The sequence below is a fragment of the Gobius niger genome, assembly GCF_951799975.1.
Source record: "Gobius niger genome assembly, chromosome: 18".
Lineage (NCBI taxonomy): Eukaryota > Metazoa > Chordata > Actinopteri > Gobiiformes > Gobiidae > Gobius > Gobius niger.
In genome coordinates this window covers 19,089,618-19,105,351 of record NC_136869.1, presented here as the reverse complement: position 1 = coordinate 19,105,351, position 15,734 = coordinate 19,089,618, and the positions used below count along the sequence as shown (strand labels likewise).

Here is a 15,734-nt window from a genome sequence, read left to right as displayed (position 1 = left end):
TCGTGACTTGAAGAGGCAATTATTCTGCAAATTGCCTGATATAGCTGTACATTTGCTTGCATCATCTGATGAGGACATGCTCAAGTGTTTGTTCAGGTAAAAACCATCTTATTTGGCTCAGTTTGTGCTTGGCTTCGACAGAAGAGGACACACTTTGTTTAATGTATTTGGATGTCTGCCTGCAGTTTATTTTTGTGTCTCATAAGCCCACGTGGACGGGGCACCTCTAATGGTACATGAAAGTAAATAAGTAAATAAACTAAAATAGACTTAACATTATCAATACAAGATCTTGGTGAAAAATGTATGCAACTCTGGATCACTTTGACATTGCCAAAACCTATTGAAACCATGCCACAGCAAATACGTGCCATAATCAAAGCTAAAGGCAGCCCAACAAAATATTAGAGTGTGGCGACATTAGCTTTGGTCAGGCGGTGGGTTATAAAACACTATGGCTGAATCCAACAAGGCTCACAGTCCCAAGGTTCAGGAAAACAGTTGAGATGTAACTCAATAAACTGACAGCCACTAACAGCTATAAAAATGTGACATAACCTTTGTAGAATAAATAAAAGAAATTCAACAACAATGAGGCGCACTGATAAGGATGTACAGTATGTCCTTGCCCTGCACTTCACAATGATTTTCCCAACGCTGCTATAACTGTATTACTATGTTGCACTGATGAGCTAAATGTTTACACTGCATCCATGATTTCGTGACAATGACAATAAATCTTGAATCTGAAGGATCCCATGAAACCTGACTCATTTTCTATAAGGAGCAGCATTCAGGTATTCCAGAACTCGAGGACCCATCTCCAGATCTTGTCATAGGATCTTGGTCAGAACTTCATACTCCTGATCAAGTCTCTAAATAAAGACACAAATGAAGAGCTACAGCTGGTGCGTATTAGTTTGGCTTTAACCACAGTAGCAAACTGACCTCTACATTTCTGTACACTCGCATGCAAAGTCAACGTTACTGTTCCTGGCTGAGGCTCTGTGGCTGCCAACTAAGTGCTTCCTGGTCGGATGTTGTCCCCCTGCAGCTCAGCTTGGGTTCATTATCGAGTGATCAAAGGTAGCTCAGAGTTTAACAGCAGCTTCCTCTCTCCCTTCTGAGCGCCCCCTGGTGACCCACTTCCTCTCGCCTCCAGTGCACGAATGATCAGGTGCCTAATGACACGCTGGGAGTTCAGGGGAGGGTCACATCCACCACAATACAAGACTTAGGAGACAAGCACAAACGGGCAAACTGCAGCTGGATTAAAGGTGGAAGATGGTGGACCAGAATGACAATAGAATACACACACAGAGGTGGAAGAAGAACTCAAAGTATACTACAGTAGAGCAACTCTTGATGCTACTATGGGTATTCCTCATGAGTTTCTGCTCCTCGTTCTGTGTTTTCAGGTCCAAATGGCTTCACCAAGACTTTTTCTGATCATCTTTAGGCTACGAATCTACCAAAATCATAATTACTTGTGTTTCAGTGTTACTGTTGTTAAACCAATCCCCATTAAATGACATAGATTTCCATTAACTACATCATCAGTTAACACATAATTTTTCATCTCCGCTGTGGAGAAAGGAAATGCCCTTTCCTCCGGGGCTCTGCTTTAATCCACTCAGGCGGACGAGCTGTAATGACACAGTGGTGATATCGAATAACTACCTGTGACTGATGGCGTATAATGTCCGATGAAGCTCAGTTTAATCCTGGGCCACTTCCTGATCTGTTAATTACTCGCTGGGCCACGGGACAGCCCCAAATCCCTCTTCTGTCCTCCTGAAAAGTCTTAATCCCAAGTCGATGTGAGTTAAAATGCCTCTCGTTGCCATGGTTGCTTCACACAGCGCTTGACCAAGCTTTGGGGCCAGACAGCATCGAGGCAAGATATAATCGGCTCGGGATATAACAATGTGTATTCACTGCTCTAAGTCAACTGGTCCAAGGCAGCAAGAGCTAAGGAGTCAGGGGCAGGAGGATTCAATCTTGGAATTGCATTTGCCTTAGCTTTTCACTCAACTTCAACTGGATAGGAAATAAGCTTTCTTTGTAAACCTTGTGACTCGACTTTATCAGTGCAAAAGAAACATGGGGCCCATTCACAAATCCACAGCTATTTGGGAAAAGCAATTCTGCAGCCCTCAGAAATCACTGGAGAACTGAAGAGGAGCAGCATCTGACTGTCATTTTGCTGCTCCACAAAAGGAAAAATCGGTGTGTGTAAAATGGGCATGGAATTTCTTGATTTTCCTTCTTGATTCGTGAATTTTCAGTTGCATCTTTTGCTGAATGGCAGCCCAGTTTACATCAGAAAACTCGGGAAAGACTCACGAATATAAAGCACTAGAAACAAAACAGCTTGGTGTCATTCATAGTTCATCAAGTTCTAGCACTTTAAAAACAAGACCAATATTTAATCTCTTTGGTCTGACATGATAAATGTTACAGAGTCAGCCCGTAAAATGTAAATTATAGATGTGAAGAAAATCATATTGGGATCCCACAGTAACTGGCTCTATGGAGAAATAAGCTGCTATACCACGCTATACATCCTCCACAAACCGCTGATCCGGCTCTTTCTAAAGGTTAGCGCTCATCTTCCTACCATTAGTCCCCCATTATGGTGCACTCGCTCGCCGTTTGCATCACTATATGAACCGCCGCGGTGATGAGACCTCTGATATTTTGCTCCCCAGTTAGAAACCTCCATTGTTCCTGTCCATGAATCAGCTTGGGAAATGACAGGTGCATGATGTAAATTCTGCCCTTTCCCTGCAGACGTGGACGAGCCTTTGTGCACTTGGCAAATATCGAGGACCTCCGCGCCGGGCTCGTTTGTTTGTGATTGTGTAACAGTTTGGATTTTGTTTACGACGGTGGAAGGAGGGCTAATTGCTGTCCTTCCCTGTGAGTGCTTTGTCTGGTAAGATTCTTCTACTCACTGATGTAACAGGTATGTAGGAACTGTGTAGCGATGAAATGAGGTATGGACTGTCCACATACATTGTGTTTGCGTCAGAGACCGTTCATTTCCTTAGAGACACTTGAAACTCGAGGAGAGAAAAGAGCGCGTTTCGTATTTCAGATGATTACGATGTGAAGTTTTTCTAACAGAGAAAAGGGAGCGCAGAATCTCTAAAAACATCATTCAACTTTGACATTCCCAATATGTTCCCATTCAGGATTTCATCATCCCACGAGCAGCAGAGCGGGACACGCTGATTTCATCACACTGTGTCACCGGCATCAAAGAACTGCTCATAAAGTTTTAGAAGAGGTGCACAAGAACACGTCTGCTAACAAGACACGTTTATATGGAAGGAGTGCTGCAAAAATATGATAAGAATACAGCACTTAAAATTCTCTATATTTTGATTGAAGCTCATGGTTTCTGCTTTCTACAGTTTGGGGTGACTTGAGACTAACCCAGGAAATGGATTTTTCTAAGATTGTGAGTCACCTTGCTCAGTAAATGAACTTCTTTACTGAAAAAAAAGACTAAAACAACCTTTCCCCAACTTCTCACATGTATCCTATATCAAATTTGACAAATAAATGCTATCCCATGTTTAATACGCGCTACCCAAATTAGTGAATGAATCATTTCTGACACCTCATTACCGTAGCAGGGCACCGGGAAAAGAGCATGAGTGAGGAGTGTCTAAGTAGCTCGCATTTGCTTTTAATTTAATGGGCTGAAATTGCAGCCATTGTTAGTCTGACGTGAGCGGGACGGGGAGAGTTTCTGGAGGGGTGCCCACAGCTCTGCCCACTCTGCCCGGGGAGAGGTGCGGCGGTGTGGGAGAGGAGGTGCTGACAGGCTGGGGCTAAAGCAAAACAGATGAGGCTCACGCAGATCTCTGGCATGCACAGGAAAAGTGCCAGGATGTAGAGACAACGAGGGGTAGTCATTGAGGAGTAAAAAGCAGCACAGACTGGTTTATAGTAGCAAAACTGGACTATTTCTTAGCTAAGTTAGAGCAAAGTTGGTACACAACAGTGGCACAGTGGATGAATCTCAGGTTCAGTTCCTGGACCATGTGGGCCTCGCTGTCTGGAACTTTCGTGTTCTATCCATGTCTGGGTTGACTTCCTCTGGGGGCTTTGGTTTTCAAATCATCAATTAAACATCCACAACAGGCGAAACTTCCGACTACACACCTCAAGAAGACCTGGAGATGGGCACATCACTGTGATTAAAGAAGATTTAATTAAAGATAGACCTGCCCTTGATATATAGTATAGTATAGTAAAACAAAATCCCCTTTCTCAGCCAAATACTGACTGCTTTTCTGGAAATCTGTAAAAATTCCCCTTTTACTTTTACTACTTGTAATGTTTTGCCAACACTGTAACTACCAAACGGCAGAACAGCAGCGGTGGCAAATAAATTGGATGAGGGAGAAACTTGGTACCTTATCAAAACATATTATTCTACCATTTTGAAGACTGTGAAAGAAAAAAACATCAGTCTGAACTTACACATCTGTGCATGATGAGCCTTGAGATCTGTGTTTACAAAAGCTTACTTAAGAGCTACTGTATCTTTACAATTCTGCGGCGAGCCGACACACTTACTTGGAATCTGCTGTATCTTGTGCACCACCACGAAGGCGTCGGACAGGCCCACCTTCACCGGGTGATTGACAGAGCTGATCTGAGACACCTCGATGGGAATCTGAAATAGCGATGTGCAAAAAAAACCCAATTACCATGACCACAGCCGCGCAGCTCTGAGGTGGGAAACGGGGGCGGCCTAACAGTACTGACAATCCAACCAATTTATAACTGTTTTCTATAGGAGCTGGCCAGACTACTGTGCAATATCAATATGGGCAATGAATAGTGTTTGGAAAAACAACATGAGGCTTCCAGATGATGGAAATAGTGGTTCTGAATAAAGTGATGTAATGCAAGTTTTTACTTTTAAACATCATTTCTTGGAGCCTTTTACACTTTTAACATTCAAAACAGATGCTTGAACGATCATAAGTGATTTTCTTTTGATCAAAATGGAACTTACAATCACTAGTCTGAGCTTTCATCAGTAGCAGCAGCACAATCACGTTTAATTTCGCTCTCATTTGAAAAGAGCACAGGATGATGAAGACTCCGACAATAGGCTTTAGGACTATCAAAGAAGTCTTGATTATAACAGTCTGGGAGGCCACAGCCGACCAGGTTTTATTTCCATCTGAACTCGAGGGAAGTGTTATTCCATCGACTTTTAAGTAGGACATAACAGAGCTATAACCGCGGCGCGAGTCGGCGTGACGATTATGAAAAGCCCACAGACGTCAGGAGCAAAAATAAGGTTGAGATAAAACGATACCTCTTTATATGCAAATATGATGCGGCCCGTGTTGTGCAGCGTGGCCTGAAAAGTGAAGCTGCCCAGGTGGTAGTTGTCCTGCAAATGAACGTGATCCCACTGCACCACGAGAGAAGTACCTGAAAGGAAAACATTAATGTAAATATCATAAAGAGGCGATCATTATTCTACGGATTTTCGACGACTGTGATTAAAAACCTGAAATGCACCTTGATTTCCACTCACTTATAGCAACCTATTTCGCAACTGTTTTCATAATTCAGTGTTTCATGGATGGGAGATCATATCAGTACAAAAACACATTTATTTCTAGCGGGTGTGAAGTGACTGACAGTAAACAGCGTGAGAACAGACATGGAAACACTTCACCAGAGCTGGAGATAAAAGATGACACTGAATGTGACAAAAACAAATGAAGCTGCGAGAGCTGGTTCGAGACATGTAAGTGTTTGGAAAGTTTGAAGTGTCAAATAGAGCTGAGAAAAAAAGCTAATTATAAAACAAAAGTGTGATTTTCTGGGACCTGGAAAGTTTTTTAATGGTGACAAATGGACATGGTAAAATAATAAGGGTAAACTTTCCCGTAATTTCTTAAGTTTATTATCTTCTGGTGAAATTTTAGCTGAAAATTTTGTTTCATATCAATAAAAAAAAAAAGTCCAATGTTTTGATTGGACTTTTATTTTGAAGACAATGTTTGAATAGATTAGAGCGATCAAACAAAATTCAACATTGAACAACATTTTTGTCCTTTTAATCCATATCTCATAACAAAGAGAAGAACAATTACTTTTTCATGTCTTTTAGGAAATATCTGATCTGTGAAGAAGATAGAGTTCGGGAACATTCTCTGTTACCATGGAGATCCGCCATGTTTGTAGGTAGTAGCAAACATTTTCCATAGACTAACATTACTTAAAAGCATCAAACAAAAAAAGTGGGTTTAACCTCTTACCCTCTGCCTTAACCGAGCACATTTTCTCCAGTCTGCCTCCTCACATTGATCTGATTTACTGTGAACTTGAGGGAATTGAACCCCCCGCCCCCCGCGTGCCCCTCAGAGCTACAGTAATTTGGCCGTGATCCAGAGTAATAAAGGTTTGTTAACACAACTAATCCATCCCTCTGTCCCACAGCCCTGACTCTTCCGCCCCGAGCTGTGACGAGATTTAACGGCTGTCTTGCCTGTTCGGGGCGTGCGGGCGTCTGTTTGTTCAGGATATCCCGCAATAAATCGCAGGTGCGGCTCCACGCACTCCTGCTGCTGAATATTGACCGTGCATTTTTAACAGCGATGATGTGGTACCATGTGAAAAGTGTCGGTGAATCTTGCTGGTGAAGTCAATTGTAAAATGAAATGAAAGACGATGACGTTGCTGCGCTGTGCAATAACGAGGGAAGATTGGGTGAGCGGTAAATTGTAGCTACTTTATTGCGACGCTCCATTAAAGTGGACACATCATGCATATTTGTGGCTTCTAAACCTTGGGGCACTTCAGCATTAACACTATTTTACACATAGTTAGGTTAAGGGAGACTAGAGAGAATTAAACATGCTAAAAACATTGAGACTCCATTTTTAGTCAACTGCATACTAGTGATCGCAGTTGGAGAGCAGAACTTCTCAGAACGACTCCGGTGATGGTTTATAAACTTTAAACATGCGGAGGAAACTTTGAGACTCTATTACTTATCAGGAAATACAGATCAAACCCCAGTACAAACAACCAATGTAATCACAATGACCCGCAGGAATGAAGGAGGGAGCAATGTTATAACATGGTTAACCTCTTCACCCCCTCCTTAACTGACTTTTCTCCAGTTCAGCTTTATCCAAATCTAAAAGCTTCATGACAGGGGCTTACAGCCTATTAGCTAATGCCAGACTAAATATCACTTGTGATTTCAGTCTGGGGACCACAAATTCCTTTTCTCATAGGACAGGTGTGGTTTACGATCGTGCATAGCCGTTTATTGGGTGCTACAAATGTCTATCATATGTGTCTGCAGTAGCCCTAGCCAATCGTATCCTTGTATCCGATGACGTACAGTGCCTCTCGTTAGTATTCATACACCTTGAACTTTTGCACATTTTGTCATGTTTACAACCCTAAACATAAAGATTTTATTTTTATTTTTTTACTGAACGTTCACACACAAGTAACAGACAACTGTGAAGTGAAAGTGAAATGATACATGATTCTGTTATTTTTTTTAAAATAGAAAAGTGAAAAGTGGGACTTGCATAAGTATTCATACAGCATGAATGAATACTTTGTGGAACCCCCTTTTGCTGCAATAACAGCAGAAAGTCTCTTGGGGTATGACTGTACAAGATTTGCACATCTAGAAACTGAAATTTTAGCCCATTCCTCTATACAAAACAACTCAAGCTCTGTCAGATTAGAAGGAGAGCGTTTGTGAACAGCAGTTTTCAATTCTTTCCACAGATTTTCAATAGGATTTAGGTCAGGACTTGACTGGGCCAGTCTAACACATTAATATGTTTGTCTTTAAACCATTCCATTGTAGATTTAGCTTTGTGTTTAGGGTCATTGTCCTGCTGAAGGTGAATCTCCGCCCCCAGCCTCAGTTCTCTTGCTGACTCCAGCAGGTTTTCCTCCAAAATGTCTCTATATTTGGCTCCATCCATGTTCCCAACTATTCTCACAATCTCCCCAGTCCCCGCTGAGGAAAAGCAGCCCCACAGCATGATGCTCCCCCCACCATATTTGACACTGGGGTTGGTGCACTCAGGACGATGAGAAGTGTTAGGTTTGCGCCATACATAACGTTTTGCATTTGGGCCAAAAAGTTCAATTTTTGTCTCATCTGACCAAAGCACCTTCTTCCACATGGAGCTGTGTCCTCCATATGACTTCTAGCAAACTTCAAACGGGATTTTTTATGGCCTCCTTTCAATTCTTGCCACTCGTCCATGAAGGCCAGATTTGTGAAGAATACGACTTATAGTTGTCCCATGTACAGATTCCCCCAGCTCAGCGGCAGGACTTCACAGCTCCTCCAGAGTTATCATGGGGCACTTGGTTGCCTTTCTGACCAGTGTTCTCCTTGTTCGCTCTGATATTTTAGGTGGAGGACCACGCCTTGGTAAGTTGGCAGTGGTGCTATACTCTTTCCATTTCCGAATGATGGATTGAACAGTGCTCCGGGAGATGTTCAAATCTTGGGAAATCTTTGTATAACTTAAGGCTGCTTTAAACTTCTCCACAACTTTATCCCTGACCTCTCTGGTGAGCTCCTTGACCTTCATTATGCTGTTCAGTGACCAACACACTCCGACCACAGCTCTGAGGGCCTGAAAGAACAGCTGAAATTATACTGAGAGTAGATTACACACAGGTGGCCTCTATTTAACCGTTAGGCCAAGGTGTGAACATTCTGGAGTCATTAGAAATGTTTTAAAGGCAATTTAATGCACTCAGAAAATGCTGTATGAATACTTATGCAAGCCCCACTTTTCACTTTTCTATTTTTTGAAAATTAACAGAATCATGTATCATTTTGCTTTCACTTCACAGTTTTCTGTTACTTGTGTGTGAACGTTCAGTAAAAAATCAAAATAAAATCTTTATGTTTAGGGTTGTAAACATGACAAAATGTGCAAAAGTTCAAGGTGTATGAATACTAACGAGAGGCACTGTACTTGATGTAAACTTTCGAGCTAAACTATTTAACACGGTCATTGTCTTGCCGCCCTCCTCGTTCTGTGATTGGTCAAATACGAAGATTTCGGCCATGGTCCCCAGGCTGTTGTGAAGTTACAGCTAACAGCCTATTGGCCAGTGTGACGCTTCATTTGAAAGCTAAGAAAGCTAAGAAAACTGATTTTGTTGCGTTGTTGTCTCATTTATGTCACATTTTTGACGCATTTTGGTTGTGTTTTTGTCTCTTTTTTGTAGTTTTTTTTTGTCTTGTTTTCATAGATTTTTAGTCATGTTTTTGTCGTTTTCTTGTTGCTTTCTTCATTGCTTTTTTCTTTTTGTTTTTGCCACTTTTTTAATCGTGTTTTTGTTACGTTTTTATAACTTTTAAGTCATGTTTTTCTCGCTTTTTATTGTGCCATTGCTGCTTTTCTGGCACGATTTTGTCGCTTTTTTGTGTCTCTTTTTTTGTTTTTCATCACTTTTTAACTGCGTTTTTGTTGCTCTTTTGTTTCTTTTTTTTGTGGCTTTTCTTGTTCTATTTTCGTCGCAGTTTTGACGCTTTGTTCGATTTGGGAATCTGGAGAAAACGTGCTCGGTTCAGGTGGGGGTTAAGAGGTTAAAAGGGGAACTGCCACTGTTGAGCTATCTGGGGGTTTCACTGAGACACGCTGACTTGTGTCTAATTTCCACTTACGAGCTTACGTGGTATCGGCGCTGAAAATAAACAAGAGGAAACCGGCAGACCACCCTTCAAGCCGCTCGCAGTCACAGCGCTGGATTCATTTTCACATGGATTATTGTATTTTCACACAAAACACATGGAAACATACGGCACATATCTATAATTCAGGGCTTTACTGTATGTGGGCATATTTGGTTACAGCAGAACTTTACATTATGATAAAAAAAAAGTGTTTAACTTGATATAGAGCCAGTGAGTTTTAGCATAGAGCTCTGCCACATACTGTAGCTAAACATGGAAAATGTAATGGGAATATGTCAGCTATCAATTTCATAAGGTGAGCGCACATTCAGTTGTTTTAATATTTAGAATCAGCCAGTATACGCTTCACATCCCCTGTTCTGTCAATGCACAGAGGCGTGATTGTGAGACTCGCATTATCTCCAGAAACAATGTACCCTTTTATGATGCATACAAAGGCCCCTGTCCCCAGCACCAAACCTATAGAAGAGACGTGTGCAGTTGCTCGGCGTATTGGCAGGACAGTGACAGATGGACAGAGCACAGGGGAACGGGCTGCAGTGAATCGAATGCTGTCAGTCTGTGAGCCCCACGGAACAGGGTTAGTCTGTAGGTCTCTCTGGAATAAGACGCGCGACACATGATGGATAATAAACCTTGGAGATTGTTTAGAGAACAGACAATGCTGCTGGGGAGGGACTGCAGTTAGCATTTAGCATTGTTTCTATGGTAACGTACAGTCTCCCATACACAGAGAAATGTAAATTATTTAACCTATTGTTCCCCTTCTCTTTGTTTTTTAGACTTTATATTGTTTTTAAGTCATGACAGTCTATTGCCAATGTTTGGTAGTTCCCCCTAACATGGCAGATGTCTATGGTCGTGTTCAATGTATAACTTTCCTTCCCATCCTTGGTGGTTTCAGAAAATAATGACATTGCTTAAAAGCAGATCTGGCTGGCGAGGCAATAGTCTGGGAGATTATGTTATTTAGCAGTGGTCTCTTTTGCTGTGAGTCAGCATTGTGCTAAATATAATGAGTATTTTGCAGCTAAAGCGAAAATTGAGCATAATCATTGTTGTGCATGCTTGAGCAGTGACGTGTCAACCTATAATCTGAAATACTGCAGTTTTTGAGCGCATATCCTTTTCTAATAAGGCGCCAACGACAGTCTTAGCGATTGTGTGCCTTGCTTGATAACAAACACGCGTTACCATTGTCGAAGTAGATGACTGTCGAGTTCCTGGAGACACTGGGGTCAAAGTTGGCCATGAGAGGGGCGATGTACTGTGTGGCAGTGAGCATCCGGTGCACAACGTCCCCCGTGTAGATGAAACCTGCGGGACAAACACAAAACCATTTTTTCACAAGGAGCTGACGTCTCTCTTCTATTCATGCACTTTCTGTCCTGCAACAATAGCTTTTTCATGTGAAATCTCCTGCAGCTGACAACAAGCCTGCCCCGTGGACCCAAGTTAAAAGTGGCTCATTAAAGAACAGCCATCACTGGTCTTTGTGCCTCAACGCTGCAGGAGGCGTCTCAGAGCTATTAATTAGTGCCATAATCGACGATCAGAAACAGAGCGCAACCTGAGGCGGCAGACGGCGCCGAGTGAGCAGGCAGGGCTACCAGTCCCAACATCAGACACCGGCCTCTTGTGTGGTTATTAGAAGTCTTTCTTATTCTGAGGGTAGATTTGGGAAAGCATTTTGGGAATCCTACTGTATAGTATATCTAGGCTTTATGGTTTCATATTGTATCATCCACACTAATAAGTAAATCTGCATCGTAATTTCCTCCAAGACATAAAAGACTGTTACAGTATGCAACACTTTTTACAGCATTTTTCTTGTTCTGCTTCTGCACACGCTGAAATTACATTTATTTGCTTCAGAGTCTTGCCTGAAGGTAAAATTCTTCACAGTACTTTCTCCACACACTGACTGACACCTGAAAGTACTCGCTGCGTTTTACGGCAAAAGATGCAGCCTCAGGGAAACTGGAAAAGACATGCAAAAGAAACACCTTCTTGTGCAAGAATTATGAAGCTACAAAGGCCATGTGTCTGTCTGCTCCCACCACAGGAGGCTGCATCACATCGATCGCAGTGTAAACCAGGGGCAACAAAACATGATGAGAATCAATCTGTAGCTGCACCACCCAAGCACAGATGTACACTGACAGCGCTGCGTTGTTATGCAACACAAGAGGCAGAGGAGAGTAAGGTCAGAACAATCCTAAGGAAGAGAGAACATTGCATACAAAAGTGAGTGCACGACTACTAAATTATTGTCTGGTAAAATGAAAAAATGTGCAGCCCAAAGAAGGTCAGTGCAATAGTATTTTATGGGCAAACATGTGTGCAAACAGAACCAGTCAGTTATAAACTAATATTCTAACACGAGGTGCCCTTGCTTGGAGGTAAACAAAATGAACTTGAGAAAATGAACCCCGGCTTCACAGAAGCACACCTGTTCTGTTGACACCAATGTAAGAAGATACCACAAAGAAATAATGTTTATAATGCTCTTTGATTTACTGTATCATCTATTAGGGCTCATGTTCAATCTGTTTCTGTCATGAGTTATTATGGCCGTTTCACATATAAAAAGAAGATATCTGTCAGGAGCTTCAAGCTGTTAGTCTTGATTGGTTAAAATAACAGCATTTAGATCGCAAAACCTTTATATGCAGGAAATAGTTGTGAAAAATACTTTCCAAGTAAAAGTGGAGGCCGTTAAATATATGTATACATAATAATGTATGTATGTATGTAATGTATGTATGTATGTGAATGCTTTGGAATTTCTCCCATTTCTGCCTGAATTGGTCATGAAATGTGGTCTGATCTTCATCAAAATCATAAGTATGAATAAACAGTGTCTGCTTAAACTAACAACATTTACATACAGCTGGCTGGTCCTTCTTTTGTAGTAATAAATACTTTCCTGTAGTTGCAGATAAGACGCTCACAACGATCAGGATGAATCTTGGACCTTTCTAAAACTGTTGCAGTTCAGCGAAATTCCTGGGTTCACTCACTTTTTCCTCCCTACATGTTATCGAATATGATAACATCTAATTGTTTGTGGTATTAGTTTAAAGGGGCTAGATGCAAGTTAGTCATTTTATACTCACTACTGCCACCTCAGGTCATACCTGTAACTGCACCTTCTATATTAAGCTCATGCATGGTGGCAATTTGGACCCGAAGTAACACCTTTTTGAATGACAGTGCAGGATTTTAGGGGCAGTTGTGGTGAATATGTCTGGGCTCATTCTACACATTAGGACATTGGAACATTTAGGGTGAGGAAAATACCTTTATTTAAACATTTTTAAACTCTGTATAGTCCCTTTAAGCAGACACTGTTCATGGAAATGTACAATACCTGACCAGATTCTTTCCAATAGTAATAAGGAGCCCATACTTCTATTCTAAAGTGGCATCACTGTGGCCATAAAATGCCACTCCAAAAAACAGTATCATCTTTATATATTTCTTTCACTAAGATTCAAATATACACCTGAAAGTCAATAATAACATAGACATCTGTGCAGATATTGGAAATGGCTCCACTCTATGTCTATATCAGTGCACCAGTCTGGACTCATGAATGCAAATACAGACATTCTGCATCTTATCTATAGGACGTATTATCTGATTCGGACACATATGACTTCCTCTAAATGAGCCACTATCGGCCACATTCCATCTTTTTCACTAAAATGTTTTCGCCATGAGGTGGGACGATCCAGGAATCACAACACGAGCAGGAATCAGCCGCCCTTTAGGCTAAATCTTCACTTTATTGGACGCTGTGTTTGGACAAGCTCTTTGTTTCTGTGTTTAATTTACAGGACATTTTCTGTTGATCGCAGCTGTTCTGGAGCCAGGAAAAGGCCAGGCGCAGCTTATAAAGGGAAACACGCACAGGCATTTATGTAGTCTTTTGTCTTTTAAACACTGTATAAAAACCCACCAGCTCCTTATCTAAATTAAATCAGAGCTTTTCCTGATGCTTTTTGCCGATTGCTTCAAGAAAACCTGAGACGTCACCTGAAAGTTACAATTCAATTCATCTAAAATCCCTCAGAAATAGGTCATAATCAGCCTGGAGTTGGAACCTCGAGTTAACGATTGCGCAACCAGGAGTATTAATATTTATCACCGCATGTCCTTCACGAAGCATAACTAAAACTGCTGATGTAAACCTTCAATGAGAATCCGGCCTCGACAGAAACTGTGCTGAGAAACGGCCAAGCTTGTTGCAATTGACAGTCAGTGGGTCTAGTTAGGCTGATGAAAAGGTCAGGCGCAAATATGAGTGGCTGGGCACAGTAGTGAGAGTGTCGGGACTAAAATTACAGTGCCGTTTGACATCTCGAGATCCCTGGCATGCCAAATAGCTTAGCCCACAATAAAAAACATAGAAGAACTTGCCAAGGCCAGGACCAGCAGCATCTGTTCTGAGACTGAGCCGATTTGCACTTTACTACACTTAAATGCGCTGTGCCCAATTAAAAGTATGCCCAAAGTGAGAATATTTCGGAAGGAATAGCAGATGCCACCAATTAACCAAAATGTAAAATTCAACCTGGCCTGCCGTGAACTTAACAATTCTTGCAGTGGATATTATTTTGACCACAAAACATTATAAAAGTCAGCTACTGTAAAGTCTAGAATATCCTTTAAAGACTGAATGCCAGATATCTTTAGTACTTGGTGTGAGAAATGTTTCTTCTAAAGGCTCTAAAGGGAATGGACTTCCTCATGCTGACCATAAACAAGCCGTCACATGACCATAAACCCCACAAAATATAGAGTTATCAAAGCCGGTGTCAGTCTTCCCGGGCTGCTGAAATATCTTATCACATCCCTTTAATTATTACGTCTGAGCTAAAATGGCCAGATTAATTCTCACAGTCTTAAATCTTCTGCTGAAAAAGCCACAGGACGTATCAATCATGCGGGAATCTCATGTTCGCACTTGAAACAGACAAAACAATCAACTCCCCACAACAGCAAAGCCAACCCTCAGGCTTAACTTGCCTCTCATAATGTCGGCCGATTAGAGACTAATCTCTAATTGACTGCATGCAGAAACCATAAAAGTGCACCGAACCTCAGATATTTCACTTGGCCGCGCTCCCAATCAGCTTTGTGTGTGCATTGTTTGAAGGCTGCGCTTTAGAAGAAACTCACTTCAAAGACATAAAAACAAGCATTTCTACAGAGCTACAATACCAGAACTGACTTGCTTACAAAGAGGATTTTTAGGATCATTTCGAAAACTTCAAAGGTGCATTGTTTAAAGGTTTATGCAGCTACAACAAAGTAGGGCAAGTGTCTGTTTAAATAGGCGCAAAAAAATACTTTTTTTCCACGGAAATCATTGGGGTTTTGGAGTTGCTGGAGAAGACCGGAGAAACATGTTATTTGGTGGGATATTGCAATTTTGATTAGTTTTGCCGTCTATTTTTAAAGCAGCATTTAGTAACTTGTTTACCATAATAAATCCTTTCCGTAGTCCCTCTGGGGGTAATACAAGTGTTAATGGGATGATTGGGGGGTCTTTCATCTCCCCCTGGTGTCTCTGGCCAGAAAACCACAATTGCAACTTTACTGCCTCCGGGTTGGAGTCACCAATACACACTAATGGAATCATGAGGAAGACGCTAACGGGCTAACGGGCAAAGCTAACTGCAGGCTAGCGCCCCTTACACAGTATTTTTAATATTTTATATTATATATATATACTTTTTATTATACATTATTACATTATTTTAAAAATGATCTCCATTGTGTAATTCTCTCCCTTTGTCTTTTCTGTCAGCGTAGTATTTACTCACGGACAATTAATGAGTAAAAAAACGCAACATGCTACGACGCCTGCAGTGGTGCTTATGGCTTCTAGAGGCATGTTACTTAGTACTTTAAAATCAAGAATCACAATATTGCACTCTCTAGTGCAGTGGTTCTCAACTGATGGGTCGGGACCTAAAAGTGGGCC

The 15,734-nt window shown here is 41.5% G+C and overlaps 1 protein-coding gene across 2 annotated transcripts in view; it reads right to left on the bottom strand.

The window, feature by feature from the left end:
- Positions 1-15,734, bottom strand: part of plxdc2b (plexin domain containing 2b) — a 72,348-nt gene that overhangs the window by 12,770 nt on the left and 43,844 nt on the right. For both annotated transcript variants that reach the window (XM_079576444.1, XM_079576445.1), the window contains exons 5-7: positions 10,934-11,056; positions 5,348-5,466; positions 4,594-4,693 (exon numbers count right to left, since the gene is read on the bottom strand). In XM_079576444.1, coding sequence (XP_079432570.1) covers positions 4,594-4,693; positions 5,348-5,466; positions 10,934-11,056 — 342 coding nt within the window. The remainder of the gene's footprint in view (positions 1-4,593; positions 4,694-5,347; positions 5,467-10,933; positions 11,057-15,734) is intronic.